The 14,752-nt window shown below is 41.9% G+C and overlaps 1 protein-coding gene across 5 annotated transcripts in view; it reads left to right on the top strand.

Annotated features, from left to right (window-relative positions):
- The window catches only part of LOC140728565 (bile salt export pump-like), a 107,106-nt gene that overhangs the window by 22,724 nt on the left and 69,630 nt on the right, over positions 1-14,752 (top strand). For 3 of the 5 annotated variants that reach the window (XM_073047485.1, XM_073047486.1, XM_073047484.1), the window contains exons 2-5: positions 8,239-8,357; positions 9,061-9,100; positions 9,248-9,307; positions 9,416-9,464. In XM_073047485.1, the coding sequence (XP_072903586.1) occupies positions 8,282-8,357; positions 9,061-9,100; positions 9,248-9,307; positions 9,416-9,464 (225 nt within the window). In that variant the 5' untranslated portion in view covers positions 8,239-8,281. The remainder of the gene's footprint in view (positions 1-8,238; positions 8,358-9,060; positions 9,101-9,247; positions 9,308-9,415; positions 9,465-14,752) is intronic. The other 2 variants (XM_073047488.1, XM_073047487.1) reach the window with 1 other exon arrangement.

Genomic DNA, 14,752 nt, shown 5'->3' with positions numbered 1-14,752 from the left:
CCTCGCCCTTGGCTAAGAATTTTGTATCTGAGCTCACCAAGTGTGTTTCTACTGCAAGAAGAAAGGTCATCTAATTGCTGAATACTTGATGCTTAATTTGAAACAGAAATCTGTGAAGCCTGTAGCTCTTGTGAAACTTGCAGCAAATGCCTCTCTATTTCCAGATAGTGATGTTTCAAGCAAGAAACATGAGACGGCAGGCTCTTCTTCCTTTCTCTTACCTTCCGATCCTGAGTCAAAGCAAGCCATTAAGACCTGAAGATCTGGAGGGACACGGGAGCTTTTCAGTCTGTGATTCTCCAGGGTATTTTACCATTCTCCGATGGGTCTGCATTGGGTTCGGAGACACTTGTAAAAGAGTTTGATGTAGGTTTTTTGTCCATACCTTTGCATAATGTTTGTCTTCAATCAGATTTGGTTTCTGGTGAAGTTGTTACTCTCTGTTCCCAAATCTCAACTGAAGGTGTGCCTTTCATTCAAGGGAATGGTTTGGCAGGTGGTAGAGTGCCAGATGCTTTCTCTGGAAGTCACCTCTAATCCTATGGTGCAGGAGGGTCCAGATGAGCTTGAAATGACTTTCCCAGCCACCTTTCCTGTTTGTGTTTCTACTCGTGCAATGTCTCAGGAGCAAAGGCAAGAGCTCTGACAATCTCCCTGACAATTGCCCTTGTCACACCCTTATGGTCAAAGGTGATGTAGATCTAACAGGGTTCGGCCAAGTGTTACCATCTCGTGAACAGCTAGTGCTTGAACGGAAAAGAGACCCTTCTCTGTCTCCTCTGTGTGAAGAGGTGGTCTCAGAGGAAGCGATTGTAGAGGCCTCGTGTGGCTATTTTATTAGCAATTGAATGTTAGTGAGGAAGTGGACTCCAAAAATGTCCATTCAGGATGACTGGAGTAGTGTTTATCAAATTGTTGTTCCTGATGTTTACTGGCCTGACATGTTGTGTTTGGCTCATGGTCATCTCCTTGCTTGTCGTTTAGACACTAGGAGACTCCTGACTGTGTGCTTGGGCATTTTCTCTGGCCTGGTGTGAGGCCTGATGTAGCTCAGTACTGTAGGTCATGCCAGGTGTGTCAGGTTGTTGGTAAGCCTAATCAAAAGATCCCTGTTGCTCATCTGTACTCTATTCCTGCCAACGGGAAGCCTTACGAGCGAATCTTGGTTGATCACGTTGGTCCTCTTCCCTGTGCGAAGTCTGGTAATCAGTATTTTCTGACCATCATATGTGCATCTACTCGATTTCCTGAAGCTGTCTCGTTGCGTAAAATTCCAACTTCCGTCATTTCCAAAGCTGTACATTTTTCACAGTATTTGGCTTACGGAAGGTTGTCCGGTATGACAAAGGGTCGAATTTTACATTTCACCTCTTCTCCCAAGTTCTAAAGCAGCTGTCCATCGAGCATTGTAACTCATCTGCTTACCATCCAGAATCTGAGGGGGCACCTGAAAGATTTCATCAAACCCTCAAGTAAATGCTACAAGCCTACTGCAAAGAGTTTGAGGGGACTGGGATAATGACATTAACCTCCTTCTCTTTGCAGTGAAGGAGGTAACTCAGGAATCCCTCAGTTTCAGTCCAGCTGAGCTTGTGTTTGGCCATAAAGTGAGAAGGCCTTTGAAACTATTGAAAGGTAAAGTGGCTGGCTGACAAACCTTCTCCTGCTAACCTGTTAGATTATGTGTCTAACTTTTGCTTTAGGCTTAGTAGGACATGCGAGCTGGCTAGGGAAAGCTTGAAGTCAGCTCAGAAAAGGATGAAAACTTGGTATGATAGGGAGGCTACACAGAGTGTTTCTTCCAGGGGACCAAGTATCTGTCCTGCTGACACTGCCTGGCTCTGCCTTGATGCTCAGTACAATGGGTCGTATGTGATCGATCACAGAGTGACTACCTGGTAAAAACTCCAGATCGTAAGCGTAAGATGCGTCTATGCCACGTTAACCTTTTGAAACCTTACAATGACCAGAAACCCCACTGTGTCCGCACAGGTTAAGCCTGTGGCGGTGCTGAAGTCTCCATCTGCAGGTGATGAGGGAAATGTTGGTGCCGTTTCTAAAGAGATTCTTCAGGATACGTTGCCAAATTCCAAATTCCTGGCTGATTTGGACACTTGCCTGTCTTACCTAAACCCTGCTGAGTGTGCTGACATCATTCAGGTAATCTATTTGGCCGCCTTCTCTGGTATTCCATCAGTACTAATGTATTTCAGCATGATATTGATGTAGGTGATGCTGCCCCTATCAACCAACATCCATACAGGGTTAAACCCTGTCAACCACCAACTCAAGCCCCTGGAGTTCCCCTTGTCTTTTGGTTGACAAATCAGACAGTCCAGTATGTTTTTGCACAGATGCTTACAATATAAACTCTATAATTAAGCCTGACTCCTATCCTCTTCCTCGTCTAGATAATTGTATTGACCAGGTTGACTGCATCCCTTGTCACAAAGTTGGATCTCTTAAAGGGCTATTGGCAAGTGCCATTAACTCAGCAAGCCTCTGAGATGTCTGCTTTTGTGAGGCCTGATGCTTTTTCCAGTACAAGGTCATGGCTTTTGGAACGAGGAATGCCCCAGCAACTTTTCAGCATCTGATCAATAAGGTGCTGGAGGGAGATGCAGGCTGTGAGGCTTACCTTGATTTGGTAATTTACAGCTCTGCCTACTATCTACATAAAGCCCAGCTACAGGCAGTGTTCAAGCAATTAGCAGCAGCAAATTTGACCCCAATCCTCTCCAAGCTACAGTTACCTACCTGGGTAAAGTTGTAAGCATGATTGAGTCTGCTCTATTGGGAAGTGGAGGCCTTTGTGAACTTTGCTGTGCCAGCATCCCAGAGAGGTCTGAAATGGTTCTTCAGGATGGCAGGTTACGACAGAAGATTTTGCAAAAATATTTCCACCGTTGCTGCACCCTTAACTAATCTGCTTAGTCCCAAGGCTCCTTATGTTTGGACGGATACATGTCAGCATACCTTTGAGAATTTGAAGGCATTGCTAAGTAGTGCTCCTATCCTAGCATCTCCTAATTTCAGTAGGCCCTTTAAACAAGCTGTTGATACTAGTGATGTTGGTGTCGGGGCTGTTCTTCTCCACGATGATTGTCTGGGTGTGGATCATCCTGTATGCTATTTCTCTAAGAAATCTGAGATCTATCAGAAGCACTACTGCAATCAATATGAAGGAGAAGGAGGCTTTTGCCCTTATTCTTGTCCTGAATCATGTTGATGTCAATGTTTCTTCCCATTTTCCACTTATTGTATTATGTTACAGCAACAATGAATATAGAATTGAGACTGTTATTTTTATAAACAAATAAAACATTTATTAAACACTGCTCAATAAAAATGAAAAGTAAACAAACGACTAACTGAACCGGAAGTTAACTGCTATACGGCAACTCGAACAGTTCTTAAAGTGATAAATGCGAACACAGTTCTTAAAAGTGATAAGTGCAAAAGTCCAAATGATTTACATAGTCAATTAGGAGAGACTTTCCTGAAGGAACGAATTCTTCAACGACATGATGTTACTGCTGATCCCAGCCGAAATATGCCTTGCCCAAAAGATTTACGACGAAGGAAATAAAAACGGCTTAAATGGACTGACCTTCTCCCTGAAGAAATGCTGCATCCAACCCTTTCTGCTTTCACAATGCAAGGGCTATCTCAGATGCAGGTTACTACCTTCTGAACGAGGATTCAATAAGGTCAATTTTGTATTACTGCTGACGACACCAACTTTACTCGATCCTTCAGGTTTTCCGTACTTCGATAAATTCTTCACTCCCCAACTGGACTAAAACTGGCAGCGTTGTGTGAGACTGCCAGCAATAACCTTTGAGACTTAAGGCAGGAAGTAAAACTCCACTTTAAAACAAAACTGCGTCATGAGACGAATACGCAGCATAACGGAGTACTGACGAATTAAACAACGAACTGACCTACATCACAGCAAGGCTTTCCCCTTTCATACCTGTTGAAATAGGCCATCACATGACCTCTCACTGGCTGGAAAATTACATCATATGACCTCACACTGGCAGGAAATTACATCACCCCACCATTACATCATGCTCATCAGATACTCAATTACATCATGGTCATAAGACAGTCACAAGATACCCACAGGGTATGTAACAGTATATACAGACTATAACCCTCTGGTCTTTCTCCACAGCATGAAGAATTCTAACCAACATTTAATGCAGTGGATTTTATTCCTGCAGGGGCATGACCTAAAGCTTTGCCATATCTGTTGGAGGGACAGAGTGCTAGCAGATGCCCTTTTGAGGTCTGCTTACACCCTATATCCTCTATTGAACATATTGATTGCATTATTGGGGTGGCTTTAGGTTGCCCCAGTGCAACTTTTTTAAGGGTGGGGGCATTATGGCAATATAGTTCTAGCCTGTGTTTCCTTTTTAACCTGAGCTGCAATTCTCTGGGACACCTGCAATTACCTTTTCATTGCTGGCACCTGCTGGGGCTGCTTAAAAACAAGGCCACGCCCTCTCTCCCATTCTGCAGCCAGCACTACCACAACACACATCACCCTTTTTCCCTTTACCTTTAGTTTAATAAATATCTTTTGTTTGTAATTCCTGTCATGGCCTGACTCCTTTGTGTTACTGAGAGCTGAGGATTTAGCAGTCTATACCCAACTACCTTCCCCTATTGAGTGACCAATCAAATTTCTCATTTGTTACGAACCCCGTAACTGGGTCACTTACCAGCAAAGATAGAGAGGTCCGTTGAAGTCTGATGGTACTATTTTTAACAGTATTTATTAGTAAAAATACACAAAAATAATATCAATGCAAACATACAGATAATATACGTCGTCAATACTAAATCTAAAAGTGCGGGTATAATAATAATCAATAAGAAATAAGCTCTATCGTTGTCTAGGGGATAATGTATTGTCCGATGGAAATATAAAAGTCACTCAGGTCATTCAGGCTGCAGCCTTTGGTTGGAGTCAAGAGAGATTTTTAGAAACTTGCCAGCTTTTCCTTTTTATGATTTTGATCCTTCGAGAGTTCCGTTGGTGTAGCCGGTCCTTTAGCTAAAGCCGTTCTTCCGTGGCGAGGCCCCAATCCCAGGCAACGGGAAAGGACGCACGCAAGCTCCCCCCCCCCCCCCCCCCCCCCCACCACCACCACCGGCTGTCGCTATTAAACGCTGTCACGGGATTTCTAGCGTTTCTCCTGGTACGTCTAAAGGGGTTGTTCCCCAGACCCTCTTTTATCCTTACTCACGGGGTCTCAGATGTCAATCAGGTTGGGATGATGCAATCCCTCAACCAGCCCACTCTGGTCATCCCCTGAGGGCTTCAATGAATAGTACAGCACTCAATACACAATTCCGTCTCCAAGAGACAATAGCCGTTATCAGTGGTTCTGCCTTGCTGAGGCCAGGACACATTCCAAGCCGTGTGTATTTTGGATGTCCCTCTCTCTCATTTCCTGGGTCCCAGACCCGAATTAATAGCAATCTTGCGATTCTCAAAAAGGAGGGGGCTACTTTGTACCCTTCGGCCCCTCAGAGTTGTGGCACATTCGTAACACATTGGACAACAGAACACAAACCAATCCGACCATCAAGCAGGGAGGAACCTGCAGCAACCTTTCCCTCTGTTCTGGCTGCATGCCTCTTGTGCCTCATACCAGTTCCCACCTCAGGGCTGAGTTCTAAATTATGCACCTGTACCTACATGGCTGTGGGGTTGTTAAATCAAGTGACAGTACACCTTTATCTTTATTTACTTCTCATTCTTGGACTACTTCTTGGCCAAGTTGCAGTCTCTGTCTATCTGAAAATAAATAAGGATGAAGAAAGATAATAATTGAGAATACTCCAAAAGCCAGGCAGCATCTATGGAGCAAGAGTTAGTGTTTCAGCTCAAAAACCTTTCATCATAGTTGAAAAATTAAAGAGACAACCTTGAAAATTTAGATGCAGAGTCAACTGGAATAACTTGGCATGACTGGTCATGATTTCTTCATTTAACAATAAAATTACATTCATATAATGTACATCAACACACACTGTGTCCTGATGAAGGATCTTGCCACAAACTGTCAACTTTTTACTCTTTTCCATAGATGCTGTCTGGCCTGCTGAGTTCCTCCAGCATTTTGAGTGTGTTACTTTAGACTTCCAGCATCTTCACATTTTCTTGCGTTTGTGATACATTGTACATTCCTGTTATTAGGCTCATTCATTTGTTTTGTGCCATGTCAGATGATATGGGTGATCATGGTCTTTCTATGACCAGGTTGTTCTTAGCAATTTTTTCTACATAAGTGGTTTGCCATTGCCTTCTTCTGGACAGTGTCTTTACAAGACGGGTGACTCCAGCCATTATAAATACTCTTCAGAGATTGTCTGCCTGGCGTCAGTGGTCACATAACCAGGACTTGTGATATGCACCAGCTGCTCATACAACCATCAATCTAACCTGGTCCCAACATATCGATGTAGTCATAAAGAAGTTATAAAGAAGGCAAAACAGTGGCTATACTTTATTAGGAGTTTGAAGAGATTTGACATGTCAACAAATACACTCAAAGACTTCTATAGTTGTACTATGGAGGCATTGTGACAGGTTGCATCACTGTCTGGTATGGGGGGGGGGGGGGGCTACTGCACAGGACCAAAAAAGCTGCGGAAGGTTGTAAATCTATTCAGCCCCATCTTGGGCACTAGCCTACAAGGGTACCCAGGACATCTTTAGGGAGCGGTATCTCAAAAAGGCAGCGTCCATTATTAATGACCTCCAACACCCAGGGCATGCCCTTTTCTCACTGTTACCATCAGGTAGGAGATACAGAAGCCTGAAGGCACACACTCAGCAATTCAGGAACAGCTTCTTCCCCTCTGCCATCCGATTCCTAAATGGACATTGAAGCTTTGGACACTAACTCACTTTTTTTTAATATACAGTATTTCTGTTTTTTGCATATTTTTAAAAATCTATCCAATATACCTAATTGATTTACTCATTTATTTATTATTATGTTTCATTTTATTTATTTTTTTCTCTCTCTGCTAGATAATGTATTGCATTGAACAGCTGCTAATAAGTTAACAAATTTCACATCACATGCCGGTGATAATAAACCTGATTCTGATTCTGATTCTGACCACCTGCTCCCATGGCTTCACCTGACCCTGATCAGGGGGCTAAGCAGGTGATACACCTTCCCCAAGGGTGACCTGCAGGCCAGCAGAGGGAAGGAGCACTTTTCATCTCCCTTGGTAAAGACATAGCCCCACCCCACCAACCTATTATTAGGCTAGCAGGTTTAAAATTACAGAAATATGGAAATCTCCCTTACATTTTTACACAGAGAACAATAGTCCTCAGAACATCCATTGAACTCACTAATTATTAACTTTCTTTTCAACTGTTTAAAACTCTGGTTAGGTTGTGCTTGGTGTGTTGGGTGCAGTTGTGGTTGTCTCTTTACAGAAAGGAACTGGAGGCTTTGCAGAAGAGGTTTACCAAGTGTGTTGCCTACATTAGTGCATATTAGCTACAAGGAAAGGTGTGGACAAATTTGGATTTTTTTTTCTGGAATGTTGGAATCTGAGGGGAGACTCGATAGAGATTTATAAAATTATGACAGGCACAAATCAGATTATTTTTCCCATGGTAGGAATGGGAAATAGTAGAGGGCATGGCTTTAAGGTGAGAGTGGTAAAGTTTAAAGGAGAAATGTAGGGTAAAGTTTCTACACGGAGAGTGATCAGTGCCTGGAATGGGTTGCCAGGGGTAGTGGGTGGCACGGTAATGTTGTGGTTAGCACAGTATCAGCGGCCCAGGTTCAATTCCATCCACTGCTTGTAAGGAGTTTGTATGTTCTCCTGATGACCACATAGTTTCCTCTAGGTGTTCCGGTTTCCTTCCACCGTCCAAAGGTGCACTGGTTGGTAGGTCAGTTGGACATTGTAAATTGTCCTATGATTAGACTAGGATTAAATCAAGGGCTACTGGATGACACAGCTCAAAGGGCCAGAAGGGCCTTGTATTTCAATAAATAGATATTAGTGTTTAAGAGACTGTCAGATAGACATATGAATATGCAGGGAATGGTTTGGTTTAATTAATGACTTGCTTTTATTTGACATTGTGTTTGGCATAGATTTTGTGGGCAGAAGGGCCTATTCTTAAATTGTTCTATGTTCTTTAATATCATATTTTAACTTTAAATTTTTCTTAATTTTCTTCAGTTAACAGATTTGAATAGCTCCATGAAAGCAAGCTACTTTGAAAATGTCAAATTCTGTTATCCTTCGTCGTTTTCGAACGCTTGGTGAAGACAATAAGGCATTTGAGACAGAATATCTAGGTAAAAAAGCTCCATTGCCTAGGAAAACTTTGGGGTGCTGAAAAAGTTGTTTGTAAAGTTACATTCTTCCCTTTTGAATTACCACAGGTGCCCATTATCTGGCATATTAATTGCTATCTATGTTGTTAGAAATAAACTATCTGGATCACTTCTTAATAAAGTTGATCAATCTTGGGTTGAATGGGCATCAGATCAAACAAATCTCTGCCTTGTTTTCCTCTCTTGTTTACTTACTGTACATAGCAATATGGAAATTACACACTGTTGCCTTGGTTTCCATGTGTTTTCAATAAACTCTGAAAAGAGCCTTGGGCATATTCTCCAATTAAAGGTAAGTATATAATTCATCATTATGCATTGACTTATGACGTGGGTGATTATGGACTTGACCATGATTGTTCTTGACAAATTTTTCTACAGAAGGGGTTTGCTATTGCCTTCTGCTGGGCAGTGTCTTTACAAGATGGGTGACCACAGCCATTATCAATACTCTTGTCTGCTGTGCGCCAGCTGCTCATCCACTACCTGCTCCCATGGCTTGACATGACCCTGATCGGGTGGGGGAAGGCGCTAAACAGGTACATCACCTTGCCCAAGGGTGACCTGCAGGCTAGCAGAGGGAAGGAAGACCTTATAGCTCCTCTGGTATGAACATATCTCCACCAGAGTGTATCATTGCTGTTTTTATTATATCATTTGACAGATGCTTTTTCTATTACAGACATTCATGATTCAAGTGAAAAGTGAGTATGCTGATATACCTAGGTGCTTGTAAAATGATATACCTTTATAAAATTTTGTACTTCATGGCATGGCAATAAAGTGATGAATATTATTGACATTGAAATTATTTCCTCTCTTTCACTCCTTGTCTGGTTCCTGTTTTACAGAAATGTCTATACAGTAAATGGAAATTCTTCTTCAAAAACTGACAATAACAATGAAAAGACGTAAGCCCAAAGTATTAACATTTTGATGCTAGTTGTACACTAATTGCAGTTTGTTCATGTTGGGCTACCCTTGGGTTTTATTGACTTTTAATTTTATTGTATTTAAAGGTCAGCATCGAAAAAGGAAAACAGCATTAAAATCGGATTTTTTGAGCTGGTAATTCTGAATTCTTCTTATTGACAGTATTTCTGTATTTTAAATTTTTGTGTTAGCTTCAAAATGGAGGTCTGCTACTTCCTTTATATTAGAACCAAACAAGTAGAGTTAGAAATATACTCTTCTTAACTCTCAGATAAATTCTCTGTGATGCCAGGGTACAATAATGTGTTAAGAGTTATTAACTAGTTCTTAAGAATATTAGAAATAAACCAACACAGACATAAAGACAGGATCAGAAACAGACACACAGACACACACAGACACAGAACACCCCCCCACCCGAACCAAACGGGATAACTTCATTTGTTCCATCACTAAACTGCTCCACGACCTATGGACTCACTTTCAAGGACTCTTCATCGCATTTTCTTGATACTTATTGTTTATTCATTTATGATTATTATTTCCTTTTTTCTTTTGTATTTACACAGTTTGTTGCCTTTTGTATATCAATTGTTTGTCTGTCCTGTCGGCTATGGTCTTTCATTGATTCTTGGATTTACTGAGTATGCCCGCAAGAAAATGAATCTCAGGATTGTATGTGGTCACATATATGTACTTTAATAATAAAATTTACTTGGAACTTTGAGATGTTCACTAGATATGTTCATTATACTTTTTGAAGGAAAAATGTGTAATTGCATTCCATTACACTCATAGTCATAGCACTTTACAGTACAGAAGCAGGACCTTCAGCCCATCCAGTACATGCTGAACTATTATTCTGCCTAGTCCCATCAACCAACTCCTGGGCCTTAGCCCTCCATTCCTCTCCCATCCACGTAGCTATCCAAATTTCTCTTAAGCATTGAAATTGATTCCACCTACACAACTTGCACTGGCAGCTCATTACACATTCTAACCACTCTCTGAGTGAAGGAGTTCCCTTTCAGCTTCTCACCTTTCACCCCAACCCATGACCTCTATTTCTAGTATCATCCAACCTCAGTGCATTTACTCTATCTATACTTATCATAATTTTGTATACCTCTGTCAAATCTCCCCTCATTTTCCTTCGATCTAGGGAATGAAGTCCCAACTAATTCAACTTTTCCCTATAACTTAAATCCTCAAGTCCTAGCAACATCCTTAGTAAATTTTCTCTGTAATCTTTCAATCTTATTGACATCTTTCCTGGAGGTAGGTGATCAAAACTGCACACAGTACTTCAAATTAGGCCTCACTAACATCTTGTTCAACTTTAACATAATATCCCTACTCCTGTACTCAAATTTATGAAGGCCAATGTGCCAAAAGCTTTCTTCCTGTGGCACCACTTTCAAGGAATTATGGATCTGTATTCCCAGATCCCTCTGCTCTACTGCTCTTCTCAGTGCCTGACCACTCACTGTGTAAAATGTTCCTTGGTTGATCCTCCCAAAATGCAACACCTCACAGATGTCTGTAATAAATTCCATTTGCCATTTTCAGCCCATTTTTCTAGCAGATCCAAGTCTGTTTGTAAGCTTTGATAGTCTTCCTTGCTGTCCATTTCACCTCCAGTCTTGGTGTCATCAGAAAATTTACTGATCCAGTTTACCACATTATCATCCAGATCATTGATATACCGTAGATGACAAATAACAATGAACCCAGCATCAATCCCTGTGGTACACCACAGGCCTCCAGTCAGAGAGGCAACCATCTACTACCACTCTCTGGCTTCTCCCATAAAGGCAATGATTCATCAAATTTATAACCTCATATTGAATGCCAAGTGCCTGAATTTTCTTGACCAATCTCCCTTGCAAGACCTTGTCAAAGACCTTGCTAAGGTCCTTGTAGACAACATTCACTGCCTTTCCTTCATTACCTTTCCTGGCAACTTCCTCGAAATTCTCTACAAGATTGTTCAGATATGACCTGCCATGCACAAAGCCATGTTGACTATCCCAAATCACCCCCTGTCTATCCAAATACTTATATTTCTAGTCTCTTAGAATACCTTCCAATGACTTACCCACTACTAATGTCAGGCTCATCGCCCTATAATTTCCTGACTTATTCTTGGAGCCTTTCTTAAACAAGGAACAAAATTAGCTGTTCTCCAATCCTCCAACACCTTATTCGTGGCTAATGATTTTTTAAGTATCTCTACTAGGAACCCTGCAGCCTCACACAGGCTCTGAGGAAACACCTTGTCAGACCTTAGAGATTTATCCACCTTAATTTGCCTCAGACAGCGAACATCTCCTCCTCTGTGATCTGTTTAGGGTCCATGACCTTATTGGTCCTTTGCCACACTTCTATAGACTCTGTGTCCAAATCCCGAGTAAATATGGACATAAAATTCCAAGTACAATCTCCCCCATCTCTTTCAGCTACATGCATAGATTATCACCAAAATTTCAGGCCAACAACTCACTAACCCTAACTCTTACATCTTTAGAATGTGGGAGGAAACCAGAGCACCAGGAAGAAATCCCGGTGGTCTCAGGGAGAACTTACGTACAGCAGCGAGAATTGAATCCTGCTCAATCCCGATTGGTAATGCAAAGCAATTGGACTGACCACTACCCTAGCATGCTGGCCCATTATGATTATTTCTTCCTCAAATATAACTTGGGGTTTTATTCAAGGAATTAGCAATATCACCTTTTAACTGTGCTGCTAAGAATACATTTTGCAGAATCTGAATCAGAAACAGATTTAATATCATCGACATATGTCGTGAAATGTGTTACTTTGTGGCAGCAATACATAAGTACAGTAAGTTGCAGTAAGAAGCATACATAGTGCCTATAAAACATATTCACCTCCCCCCCCCCCCCCCCCGAGACGTGCTCATGTTTTATTGTTTTACAACATTGAATCACAGTGGGTTTAGTTTGGCTTATTTGACATTGATCATCAGAAAAAGACTCTTAACATGTCAAAGTGAAAACAGATCTTTACAAAGATCTAAATTAATTATAAATGTAAAAACACAAAATAATTGATTGCATAATTACTCACCCCCTTCGAGTCAGTATTTAGTAGATGCGCCTTTAACAGCAATTACAGCCTTGAATCTCTGTGGATAGGTCTCTATCAGCTTTGCACACCAGGACCCTACAATATTTCTTCATTTTTCTTTACAAAACTACTCAAACTCTGTCAGATTGCATGGGGATCATGAATGAACAGCCCTTTTGAAGTCCAGCCACAAATTCTCAATTGGATTGAGGTCTGGACTCTGATTTAGCCATTCCCGGACATTAACTTCGTTGTTTTTAAGCCATTCCTGTGTAATTTTAGCTTTATGCTTGGCGTCATTGACTTGCTGGAAAACAAATCTTCTCCCAAGTCGCAGTTCTCTTGCAGACTGCATCAGGTTTCCCTCCAGGATTTCTCTGTATTTTGTTGCATTAATTTTATCCTTTGCCTTCACAAGCCTTCCAAGACCTGCTGCAGTGAAGCATTCCTACAAAATGACGCAGCCACCACCATGCTTCACGGTAGGGATGGTGTCTTTGATGATGTGCGGTGTTGGCTTACACCACACATAGCATTTAGTCTGATGGCCATAAAGCTCAATTTTGGCTTCATTAGACCATAGAACCTTTTTCCACCTGACTTCAGAGGCTCCCACATGCCTTCTGGCAAACTCTAACTGAGATTTCATGTGAGTTTTTTTCAACAGTGGCTTTTCCTTTGCCACTCTTCCAGAAAGTTGCAACTAATGAAACACCTGGGCAACAGTTGTGCTGTGTGCAGTTTCTCCCATCTCAGCCTCTGAAGCTTGTAGCCCCTCCAGAGTTCTCATTGGTCTCTTAGTGGCCTCCCTCACTAGTCCCCTCCTTGCACAGTCACTCAGTTTTTGAGGACGGCTTGCTCTAGGCAGATTTACAGCTGTGCCATATTCCTTCCATTTCTTGATGATTGACTTAACTGTACTCCAAGGGATATTCAGTGACTTGGAAATCTTCTTGCATCCATCTCCTGACTTGTACTTTTCAATAACCTTTTTTGTGGAGTTGTTTGGAGTGTTCCTTTGTCTTCTTGGTGTAGTTTTTAACAAGAATACTGCCTCACCAGCAGTTGGACCTTCCATTTACAGGTGTATTTTTACCACAGTCAAGTGAAACTCCTTGACTGCACACAGGTCTCCAAAAACAGATCTCCATTTAACTTAACGCTAAAGGATAAACAGGGCAACATGTGCCTAGAAGCGGAGGAGGTTGGGGAGGTCCTAAATGAATACTTTGCTTCAGTATTCACAAGTGAAAAGGATCTTGATCAGGATGAGGTTGAAGTAGAGCGGGCTTGTGTGCTGGACAATGTGGAGATTAAAGAAGAAGTGCTGGATCTTCTTAGAAACATTAAGATTGATAAATCTGCAGGGCTGGATATGATACATCCCAGGTTGTGGGAATTGAGAGAAGAGATCGCAGGAGCATTAGCTATGATCTTTGAATCCTCTTTGGCTACAGGGGAAGTGCTGGAGCACTGAAGAATGGCAAATGTAGTTCCCTTGTTTAAAAAAGGTAATAGGGAGAAACCTGGGAACTATAGACTGGTGAATCTTACGTTGGTGGTATGCAAACTACTGGAAAGGATTCTTAAGGATAGGATCTACGAGCATTTGGAGAAGTACAGTCTACTCATAGATAGTCAACGTAGCTTTGTGAAGGGAAGATTGTGCTTCATAAGCCTGATTGAGTTTTTTGAAGAGGTAACAAAAGAAATTGATGAGGGTAGGGCAGTGGATGTGGTCTACAGGACTTTAGCAAAGCATTTGACAAGGTCCCTCATGAGAGACTCATCCAGAAAGTTGTGAGGCATGGGATAAGTGGAACCTTGGCTGTTTGGATAAAAAATTGGCTTAAAGGAAGAAAGCAGAGGGTAGTTGTGGAAGGAAAGTATTCTACCTGGAGGTTGGTGACTAGTGGAGTGCCGCAGGGATCTGTCCTGGGACCCTGGATTTATAAATGACCTGGATGTAGAGGTGGAAGGATGGGTGAGTAAGTTTGCGGATGACACGAAGATTGGAGGAGTTGTGGATGGAGCTGTAGGTTGCCGAAGGTTACAAGAGGATATAGACAGGCTGCAGAGTTGGGCAGAAAAATGGCAGATGGAGTTCAATCCGGATAAGTGTGAGGTGATGCAATTTGGAAGGACAAAACAGAAGACTGAGTACAGGATTAATGGTCAGTTACTTAAGAGTGTGGATGAACAAAGGGACCTTGGGGTTCAAATCCATACATCCCTCAAGGTCGCTGCACAGGTTGATAGGGTAGTTAAGAAGGCCTATGGGATGCTAGGCTTCATTAACAGGGGGATTGAGTTCAAGAGTAGAGAGGTCA

This window comes from Hemitrygon akajei, chromosome 5 (genome assembly GCF_048418815.1).
Source record: "Hemitrygon akajei chromosome 5, sHemAka1.3, whole genome shotgun sequence".
Classification (NCBI taxonomy): Eukaryota; Metazoa; Chordata; class Chondrichthyes; order Myliobatiformes; family Dasyatidae; genus Hemitrygon; species Hemitrygon akajei.
This window is presented reverse-complemented; position numbering and strand designations above follow the sequence as displayed.